Source organism: Dipodomys ordii, unplaced genomic scaffold, assembly GCF_000151885.1.
Source record: "Dipodomys ordii isolate 6190 unplaced genomic scaffold, Dord_2.0 Scaffold192, whole genome shotgun sequence".
NCBI classification, from domain to species: Eukaryota; Metazoa; Chordata; class Mammalia; order Rodentia; family Heteromyidae; genus Dipodomys; species Dipodomys ordii.
The window spans coordinates 3,590,930-3,615,317 of NW_012267408.1; the positions used below are offsets into that span (position 1 = coordinate 3,590,930).

Below are 24,388 nucleotides of genomic sequence, written 5' to 3' on the forward strand. Positions count from 1 at the left end.
AGTCAGTTTCAGCATACAGTGTCAGTAATCAGTTGAAGGTCTTAAGTCCTGTGCAATCTGTGTTGGCAGGCTTGGAGAGTCTGAGTAATTCACCAAAAGGCAGGGTTTCCTTAACTAATTCCACTGGAACCAATCTCTGCTAGGTATTATCCACAGATGTGCAATAATTACTTAAAATAATGCAAAGTTAAATATTTACATTAGAACTAGAGACAGCCTAACTTTTCCAGTGCTGTACTACCTGCTGTTTCTTCTAGCTTGGATGTTTTTGTTTGAAAGTGTTCCCCAGGGTTTCGTGAGAATGGTAGCATTTATTTGGCTCTCTACTGCCACAGAGGCCTCCTACTGACAAGAACATGCATGTCTACAGACAGCCTTATTTCTTCAGACAACACTGGTCTCTTATGCCATTATCTCAGATTTAGTAGTTTTGTTAGATACCAGCCTATTATCTTTAACATACTGTCAATTAATATTATAATGTTTTGGAGGCAGATAATCATAAAAGCAGTATCAAGCCTTCCTTAGGACACTGACAATCAGTATACTTTATTATGCAGCATGACTTTAAAAAAGGTGGGAGGCCCTTTCTTATATTATATTACTTCAACATGTTAAATTTTATTAGCTCCAGAATTGCCATTCCACAAGTTGGGCCAGGGAAGTCTGTTGTTAAGGTTCATCTTTTCCTAAGCCATGACTTTGTCTTCCTACAAGTTTTTCTATGAACTATAATGCCTGCTATAGTTACATTATGCTAAAATCTAGGCGTAAAACAATAGCATCTGATGTTACACTCCAAATAATAGATTCTACTATTTTAAACCTAACACATTGGTATTTCATGGGAACTTCTTAAGGATACTATCACTTCAAGACATTTTTTTCATTTTTGCCATTCTTGGGCATGGGCTCTGTCCCTGAGCACTTTTGTTCAAGGCCAGGACTCTACCACAGGAGCCTCTATCCCAATCCTAAGATTAAGAACCCAGGATCATAAAGGCTCTGCACCTAAATGCATTCTGGGAAAACATTAGTCAATAGGCTTAAAACAAAAAATACATTTTTACCTTGGCTCTTTTTCTTTTCTTTTCATGGGAAACTATTTACTGGAGGGAAATAAAAGAGTTCCTCATAATTCAGAGTATATTGTAAACTCAACCATTCAGCATGAAAGAGCCTCACTGATCTAGTATGCTCTTCTCCCCCACTTTGCCTATCTCATAATTCATCCCTCTACTGTCACTTTCTCTGTGAAGCCACCTTAAACTCTCCAGCTCTTCTTTAGCCCTAAACACAGACTAAAATATTGTCTTCTCTGATTTGCCAAGGTATTGTAATTATTTGTTCACTTATCATGTTCTCTAGTTAGACCCAGAACTCATTTTTTGAAGAAAGACTGTACCTGAGTCTCTTTGCATCCTAAGTACTTAGCCAGGTACTAAGAAAGAAGTGAATGGGTGGAAGTAAAACACAGAAACCAATATCAAGTGTTATTAACAAATAGGTTCTTTGCCAGGTGCTGGTGGCTCACGCCAGTAATACTAGAGGCTGAGATCTGAGGCTAATGGTCCAAAGCCAGCAGGGACACAAAAGTTCAAGTGATAACTTAGTTCCAATTAACTACCCAAAACCAAGTGAAGCTGTGGCTTAAAGAGGCAGCACAATATTGTTGATCAGAAAAGCTCAGGGACAGTGGCTAGGCCCTGAGTTCAAGCCCCACTACTGATAAAAAAAAAAAAATTAAAGAAATAAATAGGTCTTTTACCTCCAGGATTCTTTGCTTGATTTTTAAAAATAATCAATGCAAGTTAAAGACTAAATATTTGTGAGTTAGATAACTAATTTTGAATGTTGGAAGAAACATATGTTTAGGGAAGCCCTCTATTGCTTTACGTACCATTTCTATATAGACTGAAGAGAGTAAAACAGTCCCCTCTTATCTTACAAGGTTTTTGAAAATACAAAGAGAGAATGGTCTCAGATTATTTACTATTAATTATATTTTATAACATAATCATTATGTAATATATTCATAAAACATTTGCCTTTGGAAGACAACATACTTCAGTGATGAAGTCTAGGTATTTTATTGTTTAGTTTCAGAAGTTCTAGGTACCAAGCTTTTGGCTTTCAACCACATTATCACATATGGCTTCAGAAGTCATAGCTGCTATTGCACTGATTCATTTTCCTTATGTACTGCTGTTTGAAACTTCAGAATCAGATGAACAGGAGCCAGAATGGCAAGACTAGAAGAAAGGCCACTTTAAGCTGAACTTCATTAAGGCCAGGGTTCACTTTCTCCTGCTAAGGATTCCCAAACGTGTACCTCTATATTGATCTGTTTTTAGGATATTACCTGTGATTAAAGAAAGTTCTAGCACTTGATTTAAAACACAGTTTGGGGTAAGTGCCAGTGGCTCACACCAATAATCCTAGCCATCAGGAGGCTGAGATCTCAGAGTCACAGTCTGACATCAGCAAAGGCAGTAAAGTCTATGAAACTCCTATCTCCAACTAACCACTAAAAAGCCAAAAGTGGAGCTGTGGCTCAAGGCCAGCCTTAAGTAGAAAAAGCAAAGGGACAGCACTCAGGCCCTGAGTTCAAACCCCAGCACCTACCAGTATAAACACAAAACAAAACAACAAAAACACCCCACACAGTTTGAGACTGGTTTCATGGCTCAATGACAGAATGCTTGCCTAGCAAGTACAAAGCCCTATGCTCAGTTTCTAATACCAACAAACAAACAAAAGAGCTAAGTGTGGGAGTATGCATTTGTAGTCCCAGTTACTCAAGAAACAGGCAGGAGGATTGCTTGAACATTGGAGTTAATCATTCACTTTGAGTAACATAGTAAGACCCTATCTTAAAAATTTTTTCCATCCAAAAATCCCTCTGAGTACCAATGACTAACTTCCACTTGCACTAGGATTCAAGAATCTGGTAAACACTGAACGAGTATTATGTGTCAGCAGAGGGTTAGGACAATGTGTTAGGTGATAAAAAGATGAACAGGATACCTGGTAGCTGCAACCCAGGGAGGGTACTGAATATGCAAACAATCTTGACAGAATTCAAGTGCTACCACAGTTGTTGAGTATAAAGTTATGGCAGCCCACAGAGAAAGGGTGACTAACTGTTTGGAGTCATCTGGTATGGGGGTGATGGAGAAAGATAAAAAGAGCCGGATTAAATCTCCCAGGCCACTTCATATCATCCTCTTCTTGTAACTGCATTCATTTCTAAGGCTTCAACAGATACCCCCACCAGTATACAACTTCCAGCCCTCCTTTCCAGTCTCTCGGGACTACAGGCACATATTCCAATCAGCCTCAGGACAGCCACCACTGTATGTTTCACAGGTACTTCATATGAAGTACATCATTCTTAACCACCCCCTACTTCCTTCATTCCATTTTCTGCTTTTGGAGTCAGAATCCAATTAAGCTCAGTGTCAGTGTCATTCTCCTCTACTCCTAATGATCCCTCACCTCCAATGTTAAATCCTGTAAATGTCTCTCAGGTCATCATTCTCTCTCTTTCCATTCCCTCTGTTCAGGCCTGCAACTTTCCCCCTTCCAGTTACTGCAACAGCCACAAAACTACTGTATCAATGTCAAGCATTTCTAATATACTTACTTATCCAACAAACTAGATGAAGGCACTGAGTACTGCAGCAAACAATACACACAAAGAAAGGGTTTGCTTTATGAAGCATTCCTTCTTTTCAGTTATTACCACCAATTTCCTTCTTAAATTAATCTGGTCATGGCAGTACTGACTTCAAGTCTTCAACAGTCTCCCAATGCCAATAGGATAAACTTGTAGCATGGTCCACAGGCTCTTCAAAATCTGGCACATTTTATCCTACCAACATCTATTTCTTCAATCCTCCCACAGACCTCTTAAACTCCAGACACACCTGTCTACTTTCTTTTTTATTAAAACTGCATGTTTCTTCAGCCTTTACATCTTGGCAAATGTTACTTCCTGTGCCTCAATTTTTTTTTCTTTTCCCTCCAGAGATTGAGTTTCTATATTCAATCATGGATCTCATGACAGTATGGAAATTGTTTAAAAAGGCTGCTTTCACTTGGTTGTGAGCGCCTTTAAGGACAGGAACAGTATCACATTACTGTACTGCTCAGCACAAGAGTAGAATCTAGTAAGGCATCTTGCAATCCTCTATTGCATGAGCAAACATGGAAGGCACAGAAATCTGGCTAAGTGAAAAAGCAGAAGATCAGGGACTCAGGGACTCCAAAGTGCCTGATGGTTTGTTCAAAGTACTTATTTGTGAAATAGTTTTGCCCCTCTTTAGTGTCTGAGGGCAGAACTTCCTTCAGGGTTGTGTTTCTCAAAGTACAGAACAATTTTTTTTGGGGGGGTGCTGGTCTTAGGGCTTGAACTCAGGGCTTAGGCGCTGTCCTTGAGCTTTTCTTTTTAGGTTTGCTTAAGGCTAGTGCTCTACCACTTGAGCCACAGCTCCACTTCTGGCTTTTCAGTGGTTAATTGGAAGAGTCTCAAGGACTTACTTGCCCAGGCAGGCTCTGAACTGCAATCTAGGATTACAGGTGTAAGCCACTGGTGCCTGGCTCAGAACACAGTATTTTAGGGAAGTAGAGCTGTGGCTCAAAGTGGTAAAGTGCTAGACTTGAGTGAAAAAAGTTCAGAGAGCTAGCTCCCAGACCCTGAGTTCAAGCCCCCTACAGAAAATAATAATAATAATAATAGGTGTCAGAGTATTTTAAGTAACATGATCAGGTAGGGTGTAGACCCTTTCCTTTCCCATTCCTCAATATTTCTCACTGAGAAAAACACACAGCCATAGTGACTGTTCTTACTTCATGTTCATGACCACTACTCTGAGTGGGTCCTTAATGCTACTAGCTATTTGATATTTTCCTCCATCACTTATTGGACTATTTAATGCCTCTCATTCCAGGACCTTTGTTCATATTTCACTGTGAAAATTGACAGGAACCAAAGACCTTACCAAGTTCCTACCACATCTACTATAGTCAGAGCTCATATATTTTGTCTTATTTCCTGTTACAATGAATTAACTGTGGCTAAACTCTTCTCATTTAGTTACAATGAATAAACTGTGGCTAAACTCTTTCATTTAGACAAGAGATCCATTTTTTTTTCTTAAGAAGCACTCCAGCTAGACAATGCTGGTGGCTTATGCCTGTAATCCTAGCTACTCAGAAGGCTGAGACCTGAGGATATCAGTTCAAAGCCAGCCCAGGCAGGAACATCTGTGAGACTCTTATCTCCAATTAACCACCAGAAAACCAGAAGTGGAGCTGTGGTTCAAGTGGTAGAGCACTAGCCCTGAGCTGAAGAGCTGAGGGACAGGATCCAAGCTCAGAGTTCAAGCCCACAACAATGACGACGATGATGATGATGACATGATGATGATGGCGACAACAACAACAACAAAAGCACTCCAGCTGGGAGTTAATGGCTCACACATGTAATCCTAGCTACTCAGGAGGCTAAGATTTGAAGATCACAGTTAGAAGCCAGCCCTGGCAGAAAAGGGGCAGAAAGGTCCATAAGATTCCTATCTACAATTAACTGCCAAAAAGCTTGAGCTATGAATCAGTAGCAGAGCTCTAACATTGAGCAAAAAAGCTCAGGGACAGCAGACAGGCCCTGAGTTCAAACTATCCCCCTATTCCCTGCAAAAGAAAGAAGCACTTCAGTGGTAGAGTGCCTTCTTAGCAAGCAGGAGGCACTGAGTTCAATTTTCAGAACAACAACAAAACCACTCAGCAATCCTACTTTCTCTCCTATTTCACCCATTTTCCCCTTTCAACCACATTTCTGTAAACTCACAAACATGCTCTAATCTCTCTCAAAAAGAAAAAGAGTAATTCAAAAACTCTCAAACCTGCTATCAATTTCAGCTACCACCTCGTGATTACGTTTTCTAAGAAATGTTCCAACAGTTGTCTTAACATACCCTCTCCAATTCCTCCCATTCTCCTTGAATCTATGCCAATCAAGCTTTTGCCTCTACCACTCCTAAAACTGCTCTTTTACCTGAGAACCACATTATCTAATCCATCATTTCCTCCTTCAGCATGCCTCCCTCACTTGGCTTCCAGGGTATCATTCCCTTGTTTTCTATCTCAGTAACCTTTCAGTCTCCTTTACTTGCTTCTTCACATCTCATAATATCTGCATGCTCAGGACTCAGTTCTCTCATTCAACAATATCTCCTGACTTTAAATATCATCTTCATTTATAGCTCCAGTTCAAAGATGTCTAAATTCTAAAGACATATCCAACAGTGACTCAAATATTTAAGAATATCTAATAGACATATAAAAATCTAATATGCTTTAAACCAAACTCTTGACATCAGTGGTCCAAAGTGTTCTTCCAAGTCTTCTCCATTAAAAAAAAATTGAGTTTCATGTGGTGGTACATTCTTGTAATCACTTCTCCAGAAGAGGCAGGAGGATCACTAGTTTAAGACCTGTCTGGTTACATAGCAAGATTTTATCTCTAAAAAACAAGGACTCAAGATGTAGTTCAGTGGTAAAGCACTTAGCTAGCACATGCAAGGCCCCAACAAAATAATAGAAATACAAATAATATCCAAGCTCTTTAAGTTGTTGAGGGCAAAATGACTGGGTCATTACTACTCCCCCACTTTGTTTGGCACTACACAATTAGCCTGTTGCCAAATACAGTTGGCCTGCCTTAAAATGTATTTTTCACCCTGTCCAACTTATCCTAACTTACTATTCCAATGGCCACTTTCAATTTATCAGCCAAGTGATTTGTCTCCTTAAATCATCCAAACTTCCTACCTCAATCAGATTAAAAGCCCACAAAGAACTATACATTCATATAATCTGACCATGTCTCCTACTTACTTTCTCAGTCACTCTATTCCAGTTACAATAGGTTCCCTCCTATTCTGTAAACACATCATTTCACCTCAGGGCTTTGCTTATTGCTCCTCGTTCTGAGTGCAAGGTTCTTTTCCAGTTATCCATATGTTTCATTCCTTTGCCTTCTTCAGGTTTTTGATTAAATGCCAATGAGACCTTTCATGACTACTCTATTTAAAATGACAATTTTTTTCAATTCCTCATTTTTGATTTTTCTCTACCATACTTATCACTTACTATGCAACTGTTTATCTTGCTTAATTTTTGTAGTTTATTGACTATCTTTTTTTATTAGAATGCCATAACAGTGATTTGTATTTGTTCTGTTCACAACTGTACCGTTAGGGTCAAGAATTGTGGTGACTTATGAAGTGGCTTAAAGGGTGATTTGGTGAATGAATAATATTGAAACTCTCAGTTTGCTGCCATAGTGTCTACAGTACTCAACACTCGCTAATCCCTTTTTTATGGTTCAGTGTCTCTGCAGGTCCAAGTGGCAAGTCAGAATTTAGTAACATCAAGTTGAAATGATTTTTCATTACTTTTTGATACCGAGGTCCTACTCTTATAACAGAATTAATTTTAATATTCATTTCTAAATTTAAAAAGTGAGATACTTTAAGGAAAAAAAAACCTTAAGAAATTATTGTGCAACTAGGAAAGGGGTATGGCAAAAATACTGTGCTATTTTAATCATTGAATTTTAGGTACTGTCTTGGGATACGGTTGTCAGGACACCCAGCTAAATATGAAATTTAGACAAATGGTGAATCATTTTTAAGTGCATGTCCCAAACTGAATGTGACAGACTAAAAATTATTCGCAGTTTATCTTAACTACCATGTAATTTTTATCCTTGCTAAATCAGGCAATCCTATATGAGGAAAACAAACCGTCTGTCGCTTGCATTTGGATCTAATAGAACAATCTAGTAGAATTTTGGTCCTATCTACAATCTGGGCTTTTTTTTTTTTAACGCCTCAATTAAGGCACCCCTGTGAACGGGTACTAAGATGCAAAGTCCTGTAAAAGTAGAGGCAAGACCTACAGTGCACAGTGGAGGAAGAGCCTTGGCAGCTCCGAAACAGCGGGCCGCAGTTCTCCTCGGCCGGGGGTGGGTGGGAAGGTCTCCCTGCTCAGCTTCCTTTCCCAGCCTGTCAGTCACCCGCTTGGAAGGGGCCCAGGCTCGGCAGTCACTTTCAGGCCCTTACCAATGTTGCCTTCGATGCAGAGCCGTCGGGGCCCGCGCCCCGCATGCAGGCCCCTGGACCAGGGCGCGCCCTCGAGCAGGTTCAGGGCCATGGGAGTGAAGGGTGCTCGAAGAGGCCTCAGGAAGAACCAACCCGAAGCCATCCCCACCCACGTTGAGCGTAGGGCTCACTTCCTCCCCGCGCATTTCCGCTCTAGGGCCTCCTGTCACGCGCCTCGGCGCGCCTCTGACGTCAGAAGCTCGCCCGGACGGAAGCGTATGGGTGGCGCTGACTCAGAGGGAGGGGCTCAAGGGACGGTTGTGTTCTCGCGAAGCGTGCGGGAAAGCGCGGAGAGACGCGAAGTTACTAGCGCCGGGGAGGGCTCGCTCCAGCTGCTGCTGCAGCGCTGCAACTAGCGCCTCGGGCTTCGAGTTTGGACCCACGGCATTTGCAGAGACAGCCTACAGCGCATCATACTTTGATTTTTATAGACAAACCCAAATAAGCAGTCTAAAAGTTTACCCCCTCCAATTGTTCGTGGTCCATTTTTATTCTAATACGTGCAGAAATCGGGTGAATATGACACACTCTGATGACTTACACTGACTTCTTTTCTCATTCCATCACGACTACTTAACATTTCTTTTTGCTGTTGGTTTTGGGTCTTGAACTCAGGGCCTGAGCATGGTCCCTGAGCTTTTGCTTGGGGCAAGTCTGTACCACTTTGAGCCATAGTTCCACTTTCAAGGGTAAACATTAGCTTGACTTCCGACAATAGAGATCCGTTTTAATTATCTCTTTATACAAATAAAGTCATCTAATAAATAATTCTTTCATCTATGAGACTGCTGCATGTTGTGTGAATTGGTTGTAGTTCATTCTCCTTGCTACATAGTATGTCACTTAACAGTATTTTATCCATTTTTCTATTGATGGAAATTTCAGTTTCTAGATTTGAGACATCATAAATCGTGTTGCTATCAGTTATATTGTACACACCTATTGGTAAATAAAAGTATGCCTGGTAAACAAAGGAATATATCTGGGAGAAGACCTGCTGTGTGATAAATTACGTATGTGCTCAGCTTTAGTGGATATTCTAAATAGTAAACAGCTCTGGTGTCTGATTATACCAATTACACTATTAATGAGTAAAGTTTTGGTTATTCTAGAACTAAGAGCATCAATTCATATGGCCAACTTTTTCACGTAGTCCATTTTGCTCTGTAGAATGGTGTATATCGCTTTTGATTGCTTGTTTTTTTTTGTTTTTTTGTGGGTTGGGTCATGGGGCTTGAACTCTGGGTCTGGGCGCTGTCCCTGCGCTCTTCAGCTCAAGGTGAGTGCTCTACTGCATTAGCCACAGCGCCAGTTCCGGTTTTCTAGTGGTTTATTGGAGATAAGAGTCTCACGGATATTTCTGCCGGGGCTGACTTTGAACCGCAATCCTCAGATCTCAGCCTCCTGAATAGCTAGGATTACAGGCATGAGCCTCCAGTGCCCAGTTTGCTTGTTTTTTTTGAAACAGGGTCTTATGCTGCCCAGGCTGGCCTGGAACTTGTGATTCTCTTGCCTCAGCTTCCTGAGTGGAGGGATTACAGATAACTGCCTCCATGCCTGGCTCCTTCTTACAGTTTTTTAAAAAATATTTGTTATTTTTATTAAGTAGCTGTACAAAAGTGTTTCAATTCCAGAAGTCAGGTTATGAGTACCATGCATCTTGATTGCTAGCTATCACCCCTTCCATTATCCCCCCATCTAACCTATCCTATCCCTACCCTCAAGTGCCTTATTATAATTTTAATAATAGTTTAATATAGTTTTGATAGTTAATAAAGTTGAGCATCTTTTCATATGTTTTTGGCAATTCCAGTGTCTTCTGTTGTAAAGAACCTGTTCGTTTTGTGTTCATTTTTCTATTGACTGCCTTTATTTGTCTTGTTCTTTGTATATCCTAGATATGAGGTTTTTTCCAAATATTTTCTCTCTTCTAAAAAGACGTTTTTTTGATAGTCCAGGGGCTTGAATTCCCCTAAAGTTTTTGCTCAATGCTAGCACTGTATCCCTTGAGCCACAGCTCCATTTCAGGTTTTTTGGTAGTTAATTGGAAATGAGCATCTCATGGACTTTCCTGAGCAAGCTGGGATTTTCAGATCTCAGCCTTCTGAGTAGCTATAGGTATGAGCCACCAGTGCCCACCTAAGGCTTTGAATTTTTATGCAGTGTGAATTAATAAACTAAAGCCTCTTTTGCCCAATTGCCAGTTATACTAATACCATTATTAGTGATTATCTTTCTATCCCATTTTATTTATGTTTGTTTCATTTTGTTTTTTGGTACTAGAGATTGAACTCAGGGCCTTAAGCATTCTAGGCAAGTGTTCTACCATTTAAGCCATGCTCATTGCCCTATGCTTGTTTTATTGTACATTAAACCATACATTCAACATCTTTCTTGGGTCTAATTTGTTCATCTAACATTTGCTGAGCATTTACTATGTGCCAGACACCTTGGGGTATAGAAACATTTTTTAAAAGTTTCTAAAGTTGCTATTATAAGTAAAAAGATGAGCCATGTTACACTAAGTGCTATGCAGACGTTAAAATGGGAGATAAACCTACATAAATTTTGTTTTATTCTGTTGCTTGGACTTTTATCCAGCCATTTCTCATATACATTAAATACTTTTTTTAATGTGTTAGGTTAAGCTAAATTAATTTGACAAAGCTGAAAGTCTGTTTCCAGAATGCCCTATCAATAGAGCTCTTTCTAGAGCAGACCAAAAGAGAACCTGGTATGAAATCTAAAATGTAGAATGGGGACAATCCACTAGCCATTCCCCTAGGGAGATGCTGTGACAGGTGTGGTGGGCTGAGAAATCCCCAGCTAGTCCTCTATGTAGTGGTGACCCTTCGAATTATCTTTTAATTCCTTGCAGACTTTCACCTTCCCAGCACTTTCTACCTTTGGGTAGTCTCCTTCCTGTAATAAACTTCTTATTTCCATAATACCCATAGTGACTCTGCTCCCCTGAATGAACTCTGACTGTTACGCCTGTTATAACTAAGGGAGGTAGCTAAGAATATAGTGTAGCTAAGAATATAGAGCCGCCAGGGATGTAGGTCAATGGTAAACCACTCACCTAGACGTGGGAAGACCCGGACTTCCATCTCAAGCACCCCCAAAAGGAAGAAAAGGGCCTCTGAATTCCAGTAATATGGGTTAATAGGGAGAATCCACCTGAAGCTCCAGCTAGACAGTTGCTCAATGGGCATTACACAGAAACTAATAAGTAACAGCTGCTTTCAGGTTGGCCCTCAGTAACTGGAATATTATTTCCATTTATCAATTGACTTCCTATTGAATCAAACCACTCACTATTCCTCTATCTTCCATAGATAACTTGACATCCATTGAAGAATCTAGGATATCATTTTTTTTTTCTTGAATTGGGCCAGGAGTGGTGTAGGGGTGGAAGAAAAGGTGGAATAGGCAGGTGGCTGTGGAGGATAGAGATGAGTAGGGCCTCGTAAGCATGCCATAGTAAGCCTGGAGATGCACTGCTGTAGAACACACTGTCAGGGATCTATCAGTTCTCAGGTCCTGTGTGCCCCTTCCTCTCCTACCCCCCCTCCCGCCGCTTGTCCTTCAGCTATTCTCCCTGTGCTTTCTCTTCCATAGCCACTCTTTTGAGAACAGCCCTCCTCTACAGAGGCACATGTAGAAGGTCAACATTATGTTCTCCTGTGTGCACCTCTGTCAAAGCTGGGACTATGAATATCAGTTCTGAGACTTCTGGTCTGTCTCTATATTCCACAGTGCTGTTGTGAGGACCAGGCTAGAACTGCCCTCTGCAGGACTTTGCCTGAGATCATCTCTGTGCTGGTCCCATCCTTCCTCTCCTAGTCTGTTTAATGCTCCTGAGAGCATTCTCTTGATCACTTGTTTCTGGGCAAAATGTCATTCCACAGTTTGCTTCTGAGACCCAAAAGCAGGGTGTGTGTGTGTGTGTGTGTGTGTGTGTGTGTGTGTGTGTGTGTATGTGTGTGTGTGTATGAGTGTGCGCATGTGTGTGTGTGTGTATGTGTAAATGACAAGAAGAAAAAAAGGATGAATGGAGGGATGGAGAGAGATAAAAGGAGAAAAGAATAGAGAGGGATAATAAATTTTCTTCCTAAGCATGCTGTTTCTTTTTGGGGGCAAAATACAATTTAATCTTCCATAGCAAAGGACCTCACAGAGATCTTAAGGCCCTTACAAGTTTCTTTCATGAACCACTCATATAAAATCTTATAAGCCTTTGATTTGTGTTCTCTAGTGCATCATCCTTTGAGTACAAGGACTTCGATCTCTGAAAACCCAAATCACTTCAACCGAGTTTTAATTCTAAGTACTGGGGTAGGGGCAGAGATAGGAGGATCATGGTCCAAGACCAGCTCAGGCAAAAAATTAGAGAGACCCCACCCCATCTCAATCAATAAGCAAGGCAATGTGTCATGTATATGACATCCCAGCTCTGCAGGAGTTGTAAATAGGATCACGATCCAGGCTGACTCTGAGCAAAAATAGGAGACTTTGTCTGAAAATGGCTCAAGCTAAAAGGGCCTCCAAACTCTTTTTTGGAGCTCTGAGTGGCTCGAGGGGTAGAGCACTTGACAAACAAGTGTAAGGCCCTGAGTTTAAAAATTCCAGCACTACCAAAAACCAACCCAACCCAAGGACAAGATGACATAGTGGAAAGAACACTAGCTTTGCAGATGGCAATGCGTGTTGAACCTCAATTTCCTTATCTGTAATATGAGGATAATAATAATACTTCTTAAGGGTATTATATGGATTAGGAAAAAAATGTGTAAAAAGCCCTGAGCATTGTGTATAAGAATAGCACACAGGCAAGTAAGGCTTGCAGGTTTTAATGTTTTGTGATGGGTAATAGCAGTTTTGAAGGGATCCTCAGAGAGCCCTCTCTGACTTTAGAAGCATTTCCTGTGGACAATGGAGGGCCCTGCCTCGTCATACTCTGGCTTGCTGATCCACATCTGCTGGAAGGTGGAGAGAGAGGCCAGGATGGAGCCTCCAATCCAGACCGAGTACTTCCGCTCTGGGGGAGCAATAATCTGCAAAGAGCAAACATGGTGACATCATAATCAGTCCCTAATAGAACAAATAAAGAAGGAAAGGGTAGCGGTACATGTCTATCATCCCAGTTTCTTGGGAAGCTGAGGCAGGAGGATTAAAATAGCCTGCTCGGCTTTGTTTCATAGTAATGAGAACCATCTATTAGGTAGGGGAACCCTGAGGCAGCCTTCCTTGCTGAAGTTTCTAAGAAGATTGACAGAGTACATGTTCTCATGTCCGGCCTCCTTCCCAGAGACTAGCTTTATCGTGAGACTGGAACTTTCCATCAGTTTATTATTTCTATTTCCAACCATATTTTTAAACCTGTTAGCAGGAAACTTCCTGGAAGGCCTTAAAGGGTCTGTATGATTGATTGGAGACTAGAGGCAAAGGAAAAGTGGTAGGTAGATGGGTTCCCATTCTTAAATATACTGGTAAGAAGCAGTATGGGGAAGGCTGTAGCCATAGTGGCACCCAGTCCTATGGCCAAACATTCTTTTGTTGGAACTTTGTCTCATCTGAGGTAATCTGCAAGTCATTTTTAAAGTTTAGAGATATTGTAGTGTTACTTTCCTCTATTTTCCTCAACCTCCTCAATATTCTCACTGCTTAACCCTTTCTTCTATGATATCCATGCATTGATAGAGAAGGCCTTATTAAGCATGTCTCTAGCCAAGACACACACACACACACACACACACACACACACACACATTCTTAAGGAACTCAAAACAGTTTTGTCTTCAGACTAGGCTGATTTTGATTCTAAGAAACCATCAAAATCTTAGATCCAACTTGAAGGTCTGCACCTCCCAGGTAAGCAGGTATTTGAACAAAGAACAAGAAAAAGGAACTAGGCCAAGACTCACCTTGATCTTCATGGTACTGGGAGCCAGGGCTGTGATCTCCTTCTGCATCCTATCAGCAATGCCAGGATACATGGTGGTACCCCCAGAGAGGACATTGTTGGCATATAAATCCTTGCGGATGTCAATGTCACATTTCATGATGGAATTGTAGGTTGTCTCATGAATCCCAGCAGATTCCATGCCTGGTGAAATCACAGATCTAGTCAACACCTCCTAAGTCCAGCTCTTCAAACGATCCTCCTTCTATTGCAGCTACCCTTACTCACACTGTTAGTTGGCCTCCAACTAGATCACAAGATTGACTTCCTCACTGGTGATAGCTCAGCCTTCATTTTTACCCAGATGTCTGGGTGTTCATGCTATTTTGCTCAGGGAATATTTCTAATACTGTAAACATTTTCATCTTTCATCTCAACTTTCATACATGTGCTAGGATTGGGGCTTCAACTCAGGGCTTGGTTGTTGTCCCTGAGATTTTTCTATTCTACTTCTTGAGCCACAGTTCTACTTCCAGCTTTTTGCTGGTTAGTTGGACATAAGAGTCTAATGGACTTTCTGGCTTTGAACTTCAGTCTTCATATCTCAGCCTTTTGAATAGCTAAGATTATAGGCATGAACCAGTGGTACTGGCAAAATTTATCCTCTTAAAAAGGTATGGTTCTGTCTGATGCTGATGGCTTATTCCTATAATCCTAGCTACTCAGGAGGCTAAGATCTGAGAATTGTAGTTTGAAGCCAGCCCAGATAGGAAAGCTTGTGAGATTCTTGTCTCCAATTAACTACCAAAAAAAGCTGGAAGTGGAACTGTGGCTCAAGTAGTAGTGCTAGCCTTGAGCACAGAAACTCTGGGGCAGTGCCCAAGCCTTGAGTTCAAGCCCCATGACTGGACACACAAAGAAAAGTATATGGTTCAGTAGTTTTCAGTGTATTTATAGGATTGAGAAACCATCATACCATCTAATTTTAGAGCATTTTAAATGTCCTCCCCAAAGAAACCTCATACACATAAATAGTTGGTCCCCATTTTCCTCTTAAGTAATTGTCCTTGTGGTAAGTAATAAGTACCATCACATAATTTGTAATACCATAGGAATTATCATTTTCATTTTATAGATGAGAAAAATGTGATTTGAAGACAGTAACATGTCCAAGATGGCAGAAATTAGAGGGACAAAGTCAAAATTTAAAAGTAAATCTGAGCCCCAAACTCATCCATTACTACTATATAGATAAAGGTTTCTATGATCTACATGTTAAGTGATCTGAGAGATGTTTTGATTCTGATTATATATTAACCTCATTCTTATTTTATTTGTGTATTTATGTATGTATGTATGTATTTACGTATGTATGTAGGTATATAGGTCATGGTGCTTGAATTTAGGGCCTGGGCTTTGCTCAAGGCTAGAGGCCCTACCACTTTGTGTCACAGATCTACTACCAGTTTTTGAGTGGTTTGTTACAGATAAGGGTCCACTTTTTTGCCTGGGCTGGCTTTAAACTGCAATCTTCAGATCTCAGACTCCTGTGTAGCCAAGATTGCAGATGTGAGCCACTGGTACCTGGCCTCATTCTTATTTATTTTTCTAAGTAATTTTTTTGGTATGACAATACTGTACAGAGGGGTTACAATTACATAGGCACTCATTCTTATTTTTTATATTTCCTCTTCTGTATTTCCTTTATCTTGATTTCCTTACCTTTGTATTTAAAATTTGATTTGTAATCTACTTTTACTGTTCATATAGTTTTGTAGCTTCCTGGGAAATGTGCAGTATGTATAAATAATAAACAAGGTGGCAGGAGTGGAGAGAGCTAATGAAGAGGTCAATATAGTTATTTGCATGAATGGGAATAGAACAATGAAACCTGTTGAAATTGTTTTAAGAAGGACAAGAGAGAATAATAGAGGGAGGGAGTTTGAATGGGGTACATTGTTTACATGTGTGAAAATGTCACAATGAATATATACTAATAGAAAAAAGTGTCTGTGACTCTAGGTGTTTCTTTATCCAAACATTACTCATTCCTCCACCCAGTACCCCTCTACCCATCACCCCTCCACTCTGTACCCCTCCACATTGCCCTCCCAATCCATCATCAGTAACTGCCTCACCAATGAAGGAAGGCTGGAAGAGAGTTTCGGGGCAGCGGAAGCGCTCATTGCCAATGGTGATGACCTGCCCATCTGGCAGCTCATAGCTCTTCTCCAAGGAGGAAGAGGAGGCTGCTGTGGCCATCTCATTCTCAAAATCCAGGGCCACATAGCACAGCTTCTCCTTGATGTCACGTACAATTTCTCGCTCAGCTGGAATGGAAATGACAGAAAGTGGGTACTCAGCTCTGCTATGTCTCCTAGAGGGTCATGGTTTCTTCTACCCCAGTCAAGATTTCTATCTACCCTTCTTTTCAAAGGAGGAGTTCAAAGACTTGATTCAAAGGCAAGGTTTTGCATCGATTCTCTCCTTACCCTTATCATTCTGTCTGACCAAGCTGTGTGCCCTGCTAGGAAACTTTTTGGGCATATTTAAAATGAAGACTCAGACTTACACTTTGTAATCTTACAGAATCTATAAGGTTTCTACCTAAAAGTTCCTCTAATTTAGGTAGACCACATGACCCCCTGCACCTTAGAAATTCAGAGAGCTTATATTCCATTGATTCTCAGACATACTCTAGACACCCCTACATATACAGAATGATATACAGAACTAGATCCTCACTGCAGTCCAGCCTGGTTGAAAATGCTGATCCTAGTGTGAGACGAGCAGAGGCAGCAGGCACTGGGGAAGGGAGAAAAACTGAGCGAAGGAGGAATGGACAATGCAGGGCTTAGGGAAACTGGTTTAAGCCTTCTCCACTTCCCCCAGAGTGTTTTGTTTCTTGGTAGGAAACTTCCTCCTTCAATGAGGCTGCCTTAATCATCTGGTGTGTCCAGAGGCACAGTCTCAGGCTATGGTAGGCTTAGTCTGTCTCCAAGAGACTTTTTTTTAATTGTGAAAATACTGTACAGAGGGGTTACAATTACATGGGCAAGATAATGAGTACATTTCTTATCAAGCATTGTAGCCTCCTCCTTTGTTTCCCCTTCCCATCCCTTCCCATCCTCCCCCCTCCCGGCCCCCCATCCAATCCTCCCTGCCCCTTCCTCCTCCCCCCCCCCCCACCAAAGTTGTAAAGTTCGTTTTCGACATAATGACTTGTACATCTCATTGTTGCAATGGGTCCACCTGTATCCCTATTTAAACAATTTGTTTTTCCCCTTCCCCTCCACAAATTACACCGACATCAAACACAGTGAAAGCAGGGGTTCAAATGTTTTTTTTTTCTTTCATGCGATTGTTTCTAACACATTTATAAGATTATTTCTTTGTTGCTATGTATGGCCAAGAGACATTGAGGATATGGAAGTACAACATTTTCTCATCCCTGCTGAGAACTTCTGGTCCTGTTTTAGATTTTGTTCAGAGCTCAAGTTTGAATCAGGAAAGGCGGACGTGAAACCTGTGGCTCAAGCGCTAGAGTGCTAGCTAAGGTACTAAAAGCTAAGGGACAGCACCCACGCTGAAGTGCAAGTCCCACACTGGCACAAAAATGAAATATATAAAAATATATGAGTTTAAAAAAAACAAGTAGGAAAGGGGCTGCACACCTGTGGTGACAAAGGAATAGCCTCTCTCTGTGAGAATCTTCATGAGGTAGTCCGTGAGGTCTCGGCCGGCCAGGTCAAGGCGCATGATGGCATGTGGCAGTGCATAGCCCTCATAGATGGGGACGTTGTGGGTGACACCATCTCCTGAATCCAGGACAATGCCTGTGGATGAAGAGGTTAGGATCTATGAAAACCACATTGTTGGTTATTTATTTTTAATATTGGTTGCCAAATGATGTTCAATTACCATATTTTCCTTTGGTATTTAAGAAAATTCAGCCAACACAAGGATTCCAATCATTGTATGTGTGTGTGTGCATGAAATCTACAGTATACTTTAAAGAAGATAGGGTAATTTGCACATCTTTCAGGAGCCACAGGAACACATATGTACCTACTGTCAGAATTCTAAACCTAGAAGGAGCTATGAAAATCAGCCATCATGAAAAAGACTAACATTTCCCATGAATGAGATGTTAGTAAATCATGAAAGGAAGAAAGATTTTTGGGTGTGTATGTATACCAGTCCTGGGGCTTGAAATCAGGGTTCTGGGCACTGTCCCTGAGCCTCTTTTGCTCAAGGCTAGCACTCACAGCTCTACTTCCAGCTTTTTTTTTTAGTACTTTATTAAAGATAAGAGTCTCATGAACTGTCCTTGTCCTGCTCAGGGGCTGACTTTGAATCACAATCCTCAGATTGCAGCCTCCTGAGCTGTTAGGGTTACAGGCGAAAGCCAGGGGCACCTGGCTAGAAAGATTTTTTTTAAAAAAACATACCGGTGGCTTATGCCTGTTATCCTTACTACTCAGCAGACTGAGAGCTGAGGATCTGCATTCAAAGCCCCCTTGGCAGACAAATCTACAAGACTCCCTAATTAATCAGCAAAAAGCCAGAAGTAGAGGTATGGCTCAAAAAAGCCAAGTGAGAGTGTCCAGACACTAAGTTCAAGCCCCACAATCAACACCCACAACACACACACGTGCGCTCATGCACACACGTACACACACAGACACACCACACACACACAGACACAGACAGATAGACAGACACACATATCACCACACAACACCACACCACACACATCTTTTTTAAAGCCAGGTATGGCAGTGCACACTGGTCATCTCAGCAATCAAAAGGCAGAGGCAGGAACATCAAGAGGTTGAGGAAAGCATAGGCCATCTAGGCCATATAATAAGACCCTATTTTTGTTGTTGTTGGTGGTGGTGGTGGTCGTGGGGCCTGAACTCTGGGCCTGGGCACTGTCCCTCAGCTTTTCAGCTCAAGGCTGGTGCTCTACCACTTGAGCCACAGGGCCACTTCTAATTTTTCTGCTTATGTGGTGCTGAGGAATCGAACCCAGGGCCTCATGCATGCAAGGCAAGCACTCTACCACTGAGCCACATTCCCAGCCCCCTATTTTTTTTAAAGGAATTCTTCTTGATCCAACAGTCAAATGGCAACTGCCATGTCCCCTGTGGACATGGCAGTATGATCATCACTAATACTATTCTGAATGTTCTAGCCAGTGTACTAAGGCAAACCAGAAATAAGTACAATTGTCATTATTTACAGATGGCATAGCTTTACATCAGGAAGAGCCACAAGAATAAACTAAGAACCATTCAGACCTGATTAGATGATTCAGTGAGTACCAGATACAAAATACATATTCAGAAACCAGCAACTTAGTCTTATATAAGGATACTGATCACGGTATATTTTTATAATGAAAAAAATCAGAGATAACAGAATGGAATCATCCTACAATGATTACCCTGTGTCCGGTAACCATAATGTTTATACCATAAAATCACGTGCAAAGCCTAGGATAACAATTTGTGTATTACCCTTCACTGTTCTTTGTCACCTGTACTGAAATTACCTTTCATTTTTTGTCTCTTCCCTACTAAAATGTTAGCTCTATAGTGTTCGGATGTCTTGTTTGTCAGTGTATGCCCATGGTCTGTCTGATACAAAGCTTTCCACATCATAGAAAGTAATGGAAAAAAGAAAGTTTCTGAAGGATGAATGAGTGAATAAAGCATTGAACACACAAACAAGTGTTTTTTGGACAGTGTGTATAATCAAGTCCCTACTAAGAGGCTTTACGTTGAGGTTCTGTTTCTAGAGTAACTTGCTATATAGAGCAAAACTACCTGCTTCCTTACACTTCATCCTCGTGGGCTCTGCTTTTGCTTCTTCATGAAGCAAAACATTCCAGGAAGGAGTGCATGTATAAGCTCCTGGAATGTCCAAGGTGCAGAAACAGCCCTTGCTGAATATGCTAGCTATGCTCTGTTTATGTAAATTGCTTCCAACTATACAAGCAGGCTCACCGCCACTATTCCCATCTGTTATTCCTACACAAGGTTTCCCCTTGGACTTTGATTTTGGTTTTTGATTTTTTTTGAGCAGGATCCTCTGCAGGAGCCCAGCTTGTCTGTATTTCCCATGTAAATTCAGGAAAGGAACACGTTACAGGGTTACGTACCAGTGGTGCGGCCAGAGGCATAAAGGGAGAGCACAGCTTGAATGGCAACATACATGGCAGGAACGTTGAAGGTTTCAAACATGATCTAAAAGGACAATGAGGGACAAAAGATTGTCTAAAAAAAAAACACAAAGCACATCTCAGCCTACAGAATGGTTTGCAATCTTAAGAGACAAGAATTCTGTCAACATGGAGGCACTTGTTTATCTGATTCCTACTTCCCATTGGGCCTGCTCTGGAGTACACTAGTCCTCAAGACTTTCTGTTATTTTAATGTGCAAGGGAAAAAATGCTCTGGCTGAGCATTTGTATTGCATTCTTGTGCCTGTGCTCTAGTCTTCTGGGATCATACCTGGGTCATCTTCTCCCTGTTGGCCTTGGGATTTAGCGGGGCCTCGGTAAGGAGGGTGGGATGTTCTTCTGGTGCTACCCGCAGTTCGTTGTAGAAGGAGTGGTGCCAGATCTGGTTGAGACAAAAGCCAGATGAACCCAACAGACTTCCAGTGGGAAGGAAAAAATTGACATGACCATGCTGGAGGAGTGTGGCCTAATGCTGCACAGGGTGAAGCTGGACTGGGAGAAGAGAATGACTAGCTGTAGGGACTTTTGCTGGACATTTAGAGGGTGTATTTTTACAACAGGTCCCAGAAAGGTCAGACTCATATATTTATTATTTATATCTGACCTTTACTCTTCTTGCCTTTTTCCTGGGTACCACAGGAAAGCCAGACACATTGCTCCACACAATGTTCATTGCTGTGTCTTCTGGCTGTGTTTGGCTGATGGAGGTTACTATAGGAAACTAGATGGACAGTGGGAGGACAGAGTGAGGCCAGGCCATTTCACCTGGCAATGATGTGGCCCTTCATGAACACAGTCTTCATTAGGTGGCCTTTTTCCAGGATACCAGTTCTCACAGGCTCCAGTGACATTGCCTCTACTTGGCCCTCAGGTTTAGAGTGTAAGAGCTTCCATCGTTGCTGGTACTTGAGTGCCTTGGCCTCCCTTTCTAGTTACCTTAACCCTACTTGTGTTCCTGTCAATCCTTCACTTAATGTAATCGATTTCAAATAAACAAATACTGTCTCTTGTTGGATAGAAATATAGAGCTATCCCTGGGCTCAGTTTTTACTGTTTATTTTGATCAGGCTGGGTCTTTAGAGCAGGGTCTCACTATCTCAGCCCTGTGATGTGTAAGGTTGGAAAATTTGGGGTGTAATACATAGACCTATGTATTAGAAGGGGTTTAACAGCATTCCTGGTTTGCAACCACTAGATGCTAGTATTGCCTATCTAAGTATGACATCATTTGGTTATGTCTTCAGACATTGCCAAACACCATCCCAAAGCCATCCCAAGTGAGATCCAGTACATGTTTCCTTCCTTCCTTCCTTCCTTTTTTCCTTCTTTCCTTCCTTCCTTCCTTCTTATCCTGGGGCTTGAACTCAGGGCCGGGGTTTTGCTATTTAAGCCATACCTCCAGCCCTTTTTGCATTTGGTTTAAAAATAATTAGCCTACATTAGTAATATGGAGGGGTTACTTGCACTATTTCCACACATATACAGTGCATCTTGATCAACTTTACTGCCTCTATCCCTATCCCTTGTTCCTCCTTCTTGAAACAATTTCAACAGATTTCATTATTCTGTTTTTATACATTCAGACAAACTATGACCATACGTGTCCTCATTCACCCTTTCTATTAGCTCTTGTCCTCCTACTTGTACCCAGCTCCCCCAGGAGCACCTGTTTTACTATCCTGTCATACATTTTTATGACTTACTAATTTACAAGGGGTTTCATCATGGTATTTAAGATATGCATATGTTTTATCTTGATCAAAATAGCCCTCTTTGTTGCTTTCTCTTTCTTTGTCCCCAAGGCCCTACTAATTAACATCTTTCTTTAAGATTCCTTTTGCCATCTTCATATATAGTTGCAATGTATTTCAAAATTATTCACCATCTGTCTTTCTTTTCCCTTCTATCCTCCTCTCACCATTTTTTGCTTTTAAATTAATAAATTTTTAGATAGGCTCTTGCATTTTTCTTGGGGCTGGCCCTCACTGGGATCCTCAGGAGGCTGAGATCTGATTATTGCAGTTTGAAGCCAACCCAGGCAAGAAAGTCCACAAGGCTCTCCAATTAACCACCAAAAAGTCAAAAGTGGAACTGTGGCTCAAGTGGAAGAGTGCAAACCTTGAACAAAAATAGCTAAGGGAAAGTATCCAGGGCGTGAGTTCAAGCTCCAGTACACAAAGAAAAAAACAAAGAGAGAGAGAGAGAAAGAGAGAGAGAGATAGGAATGAAATAAAGAAAAGAAAGAGAAAGTTTTTCAGCAACATAGAGAATTAATTGGGCAAATAAGGGCAAAATACAATAGTCCAGGGAGAGAGACTGTCAGTCTAGGTTGGAAAAATAGAGTATAGAAAGGGGAGAAAGAAGGATGTACAAAACATTTGAGAGTAAGTTGACAGGATTTAGCAAGCTATGGGGCATGAGCATTTTCATGAAAATAAGTATGTCAAAGAGCGAGAGTCAAGGTACCTTCTCCATGTCATCCCAGTTGGTGATGATGCCGTGCTCGATGGGGTACTTGAGGGTTAGGATCCCACGTTTGCTCTGAGCTTCATCTCCCACATAGCTGTCTTTCTGGCCCATCCCCACCATTACACCCTGAAATGCAAAAGAGAGGAGTGAATTGGCTGAGGACTCCAGAATGTCTCAGAAGGAAGAAGAAGATGAGCTTTTTCTCTCCTGGAAACAGGACTGCAGAAGACAAGGACAGAATGACATGGGGCAAGGGGCTGGAATGTAGGGGTGACAGGAAGAGGAGACAGAACATGTCTCGTGGGCTGGTTCTTTTTTCACCTAAAATAATTTCATTTTTTAATGGCAGAAAACAAGATCCATGTATATACTTTTTACCAGTTCCTTACTTCACACACACACACACACACACACATACACACACACACACATACACACACACACACAGCCCTCTTAGCATAGCCTTCACAATAGTCTACTCCTATGGCTCAAAGCCTTGGGTCTAGATGGACAATCACATACCTGATGCCGAGGACGGCCCACGATGGAGGGGAAGACAGCCCGGGGAGCATCGTCTCCTGCGAAGCCTGCCTTGCACAGGCCTGAGCCATTGTCGCACACAAGCGCGGTGGTCTCTTCTTCACACATGGTGAGTGTGGCGGAGTGAACTGGGGGGCTGAGCACCTTGGAGGAGAGAAGAAGCAGTCATTTCTGGAATTATGCTTGCATTGGAGAGCCAATATCACCTGCAACCAGGATCCTGTCCCAGGAGGGACAATGTGGACCTGGCCTTTCACTCTGCTGCTGGGCCTCTACCTTCTACTCAGCTGTTATGGACTGAATTATATTCTCCAAAGTATGCATGTCAAAATCCCAACTGGTACCTCAGAATGTGTGTTTGGAGATAGGGTCTTTAACAAGGTAGTTCAGTTAAAATGAAGTCATAAAACCAATATGGCTACTCCCACACTGCAGGTATCTTCATAACTACAAATTAGGACACTGATATGTGAACCACATGAAGATGTGGCAGGAAAATAGCTATCTAGAGGCCAATAAGGGGTCTTAGGAGAAATCAATCCTGCCAATACCTTATTCTTGGACTACTGATCTCTGGAACTATTAGAAAATAAAACTCTAGTCAGGTGCCTGTGTTGCATGCCTGTAATCCTAGCTACTCAGGAGGCTGAGATCTGAGGATTGCGATTCAAAGCCAGCCCAGGCAGAAAAGTCCCTGTGGGACTCTTATCTCTAATGAACCACTTAAAACTAGAGGTGATGCTGTGGCTCAAAGACGTAGAGCACTAGCCTTGAGCAAAAGAGCTCAGGAACAACACTCAGGTCCTGATTTTAAGCCCCATGACTGACAAAGAAAGAAAAAGAAGGAAATAAATAAATAAATACATAAATAAATTTCTATTACTGAAGCTACCAGCTCACCATTTGTGGTACTTTGCTATGGCAGTCCTACCAAACTAATATGCCTACTTTTAAAGACTTGAAATGTGTATCCTCCAAACTAAGAAGAGTGAGGGAAGGAGTGGGTATGGAAGGGATGGGAGAGAATGTTGAAAGGGGTAACAGTGATCAAGATATATG

General features: G+C 41.5%; 2 protein-coding genes across 2 annotated transcripts in view; both read right to left on the bottom strand.

Annotated features, from left to right (window-relative positions):
* Positions 1 to 8,353, bottom strand: part of Dguok (deoxyguanosine kinase) — a 38,661-nt gene extending 30,308 nt beyond the window's left edge. The window contains exon 1 of the mRNA XM_013034641.1: positions 8,130 to 8,353. Coding sequence (XP_012890095.1) covers positions 8,130 to 8,271 — 142 coding nt within the window. The 5' untranslated portion in view covers positions 8,272 to 8,353. The remainder of the gene's footprint in view (positions 1 to 8,129) is intronic.
* A 4,652-nt stretch (positions 8,354 to 13,005) lies between these two features.
* Positions 13,006 to 23,469, bottom strand: Actg2 (actin, gamma 2, smooth muscle, enteric). The gene is made up of 8 exons (XM_013034640.1): positions 23,312 to 23,469; positions 22,787 to 22,915; positions 20,592 to 20,702; positions 20,240 to 20,324; positions 17,748 to 17,909; positions 16,212 to 16,403; positions 14,096 to 14,277; positions 13,006 to 13,225 (listed from the first exon to the last, which is right to left on the bottom strand). The coding sequence occupies exons 1-8, from the start codon at positions 23,435 to 23,437 to the stop codon at positions 13,082 to 13,084; spliced, it is 1,131 nt and encodes a 376-aa protein (XP_012890094.1). The 5' UTR covers positions 23,438 to 23,469; the 3' UTR covers positions 13,006 to 13,081.
* Between the last annotated feature and the right edge of the window lie 919 nt (positions 23,470 to 24,388).

Bases quoted from the DNA above. Each gene is read 5' to 3' on its own strand.
- Actg2 (XM_013034640.1), bottom strand. From the start codon at position 23,437: ATGTGTGAAGAAGAGACCACCGCGCTTGTGTGCGACAATGGCTCAGGC. The intron at 20,325-20,591 runs GTATGATCCCAG...TTGTCCTTTTAG, and splicing joins ACAGGGAGAAGATGACCCAG to ATCATGTTTGAAACCTTCAA. The intron at 14,278-16,211 runs GTGAGGCAGTTA...TGATTTCACCAG, and splicing joins CTTCCAGCCTTCCTTCATTG to GCATGGAATCTGCTGGGATT.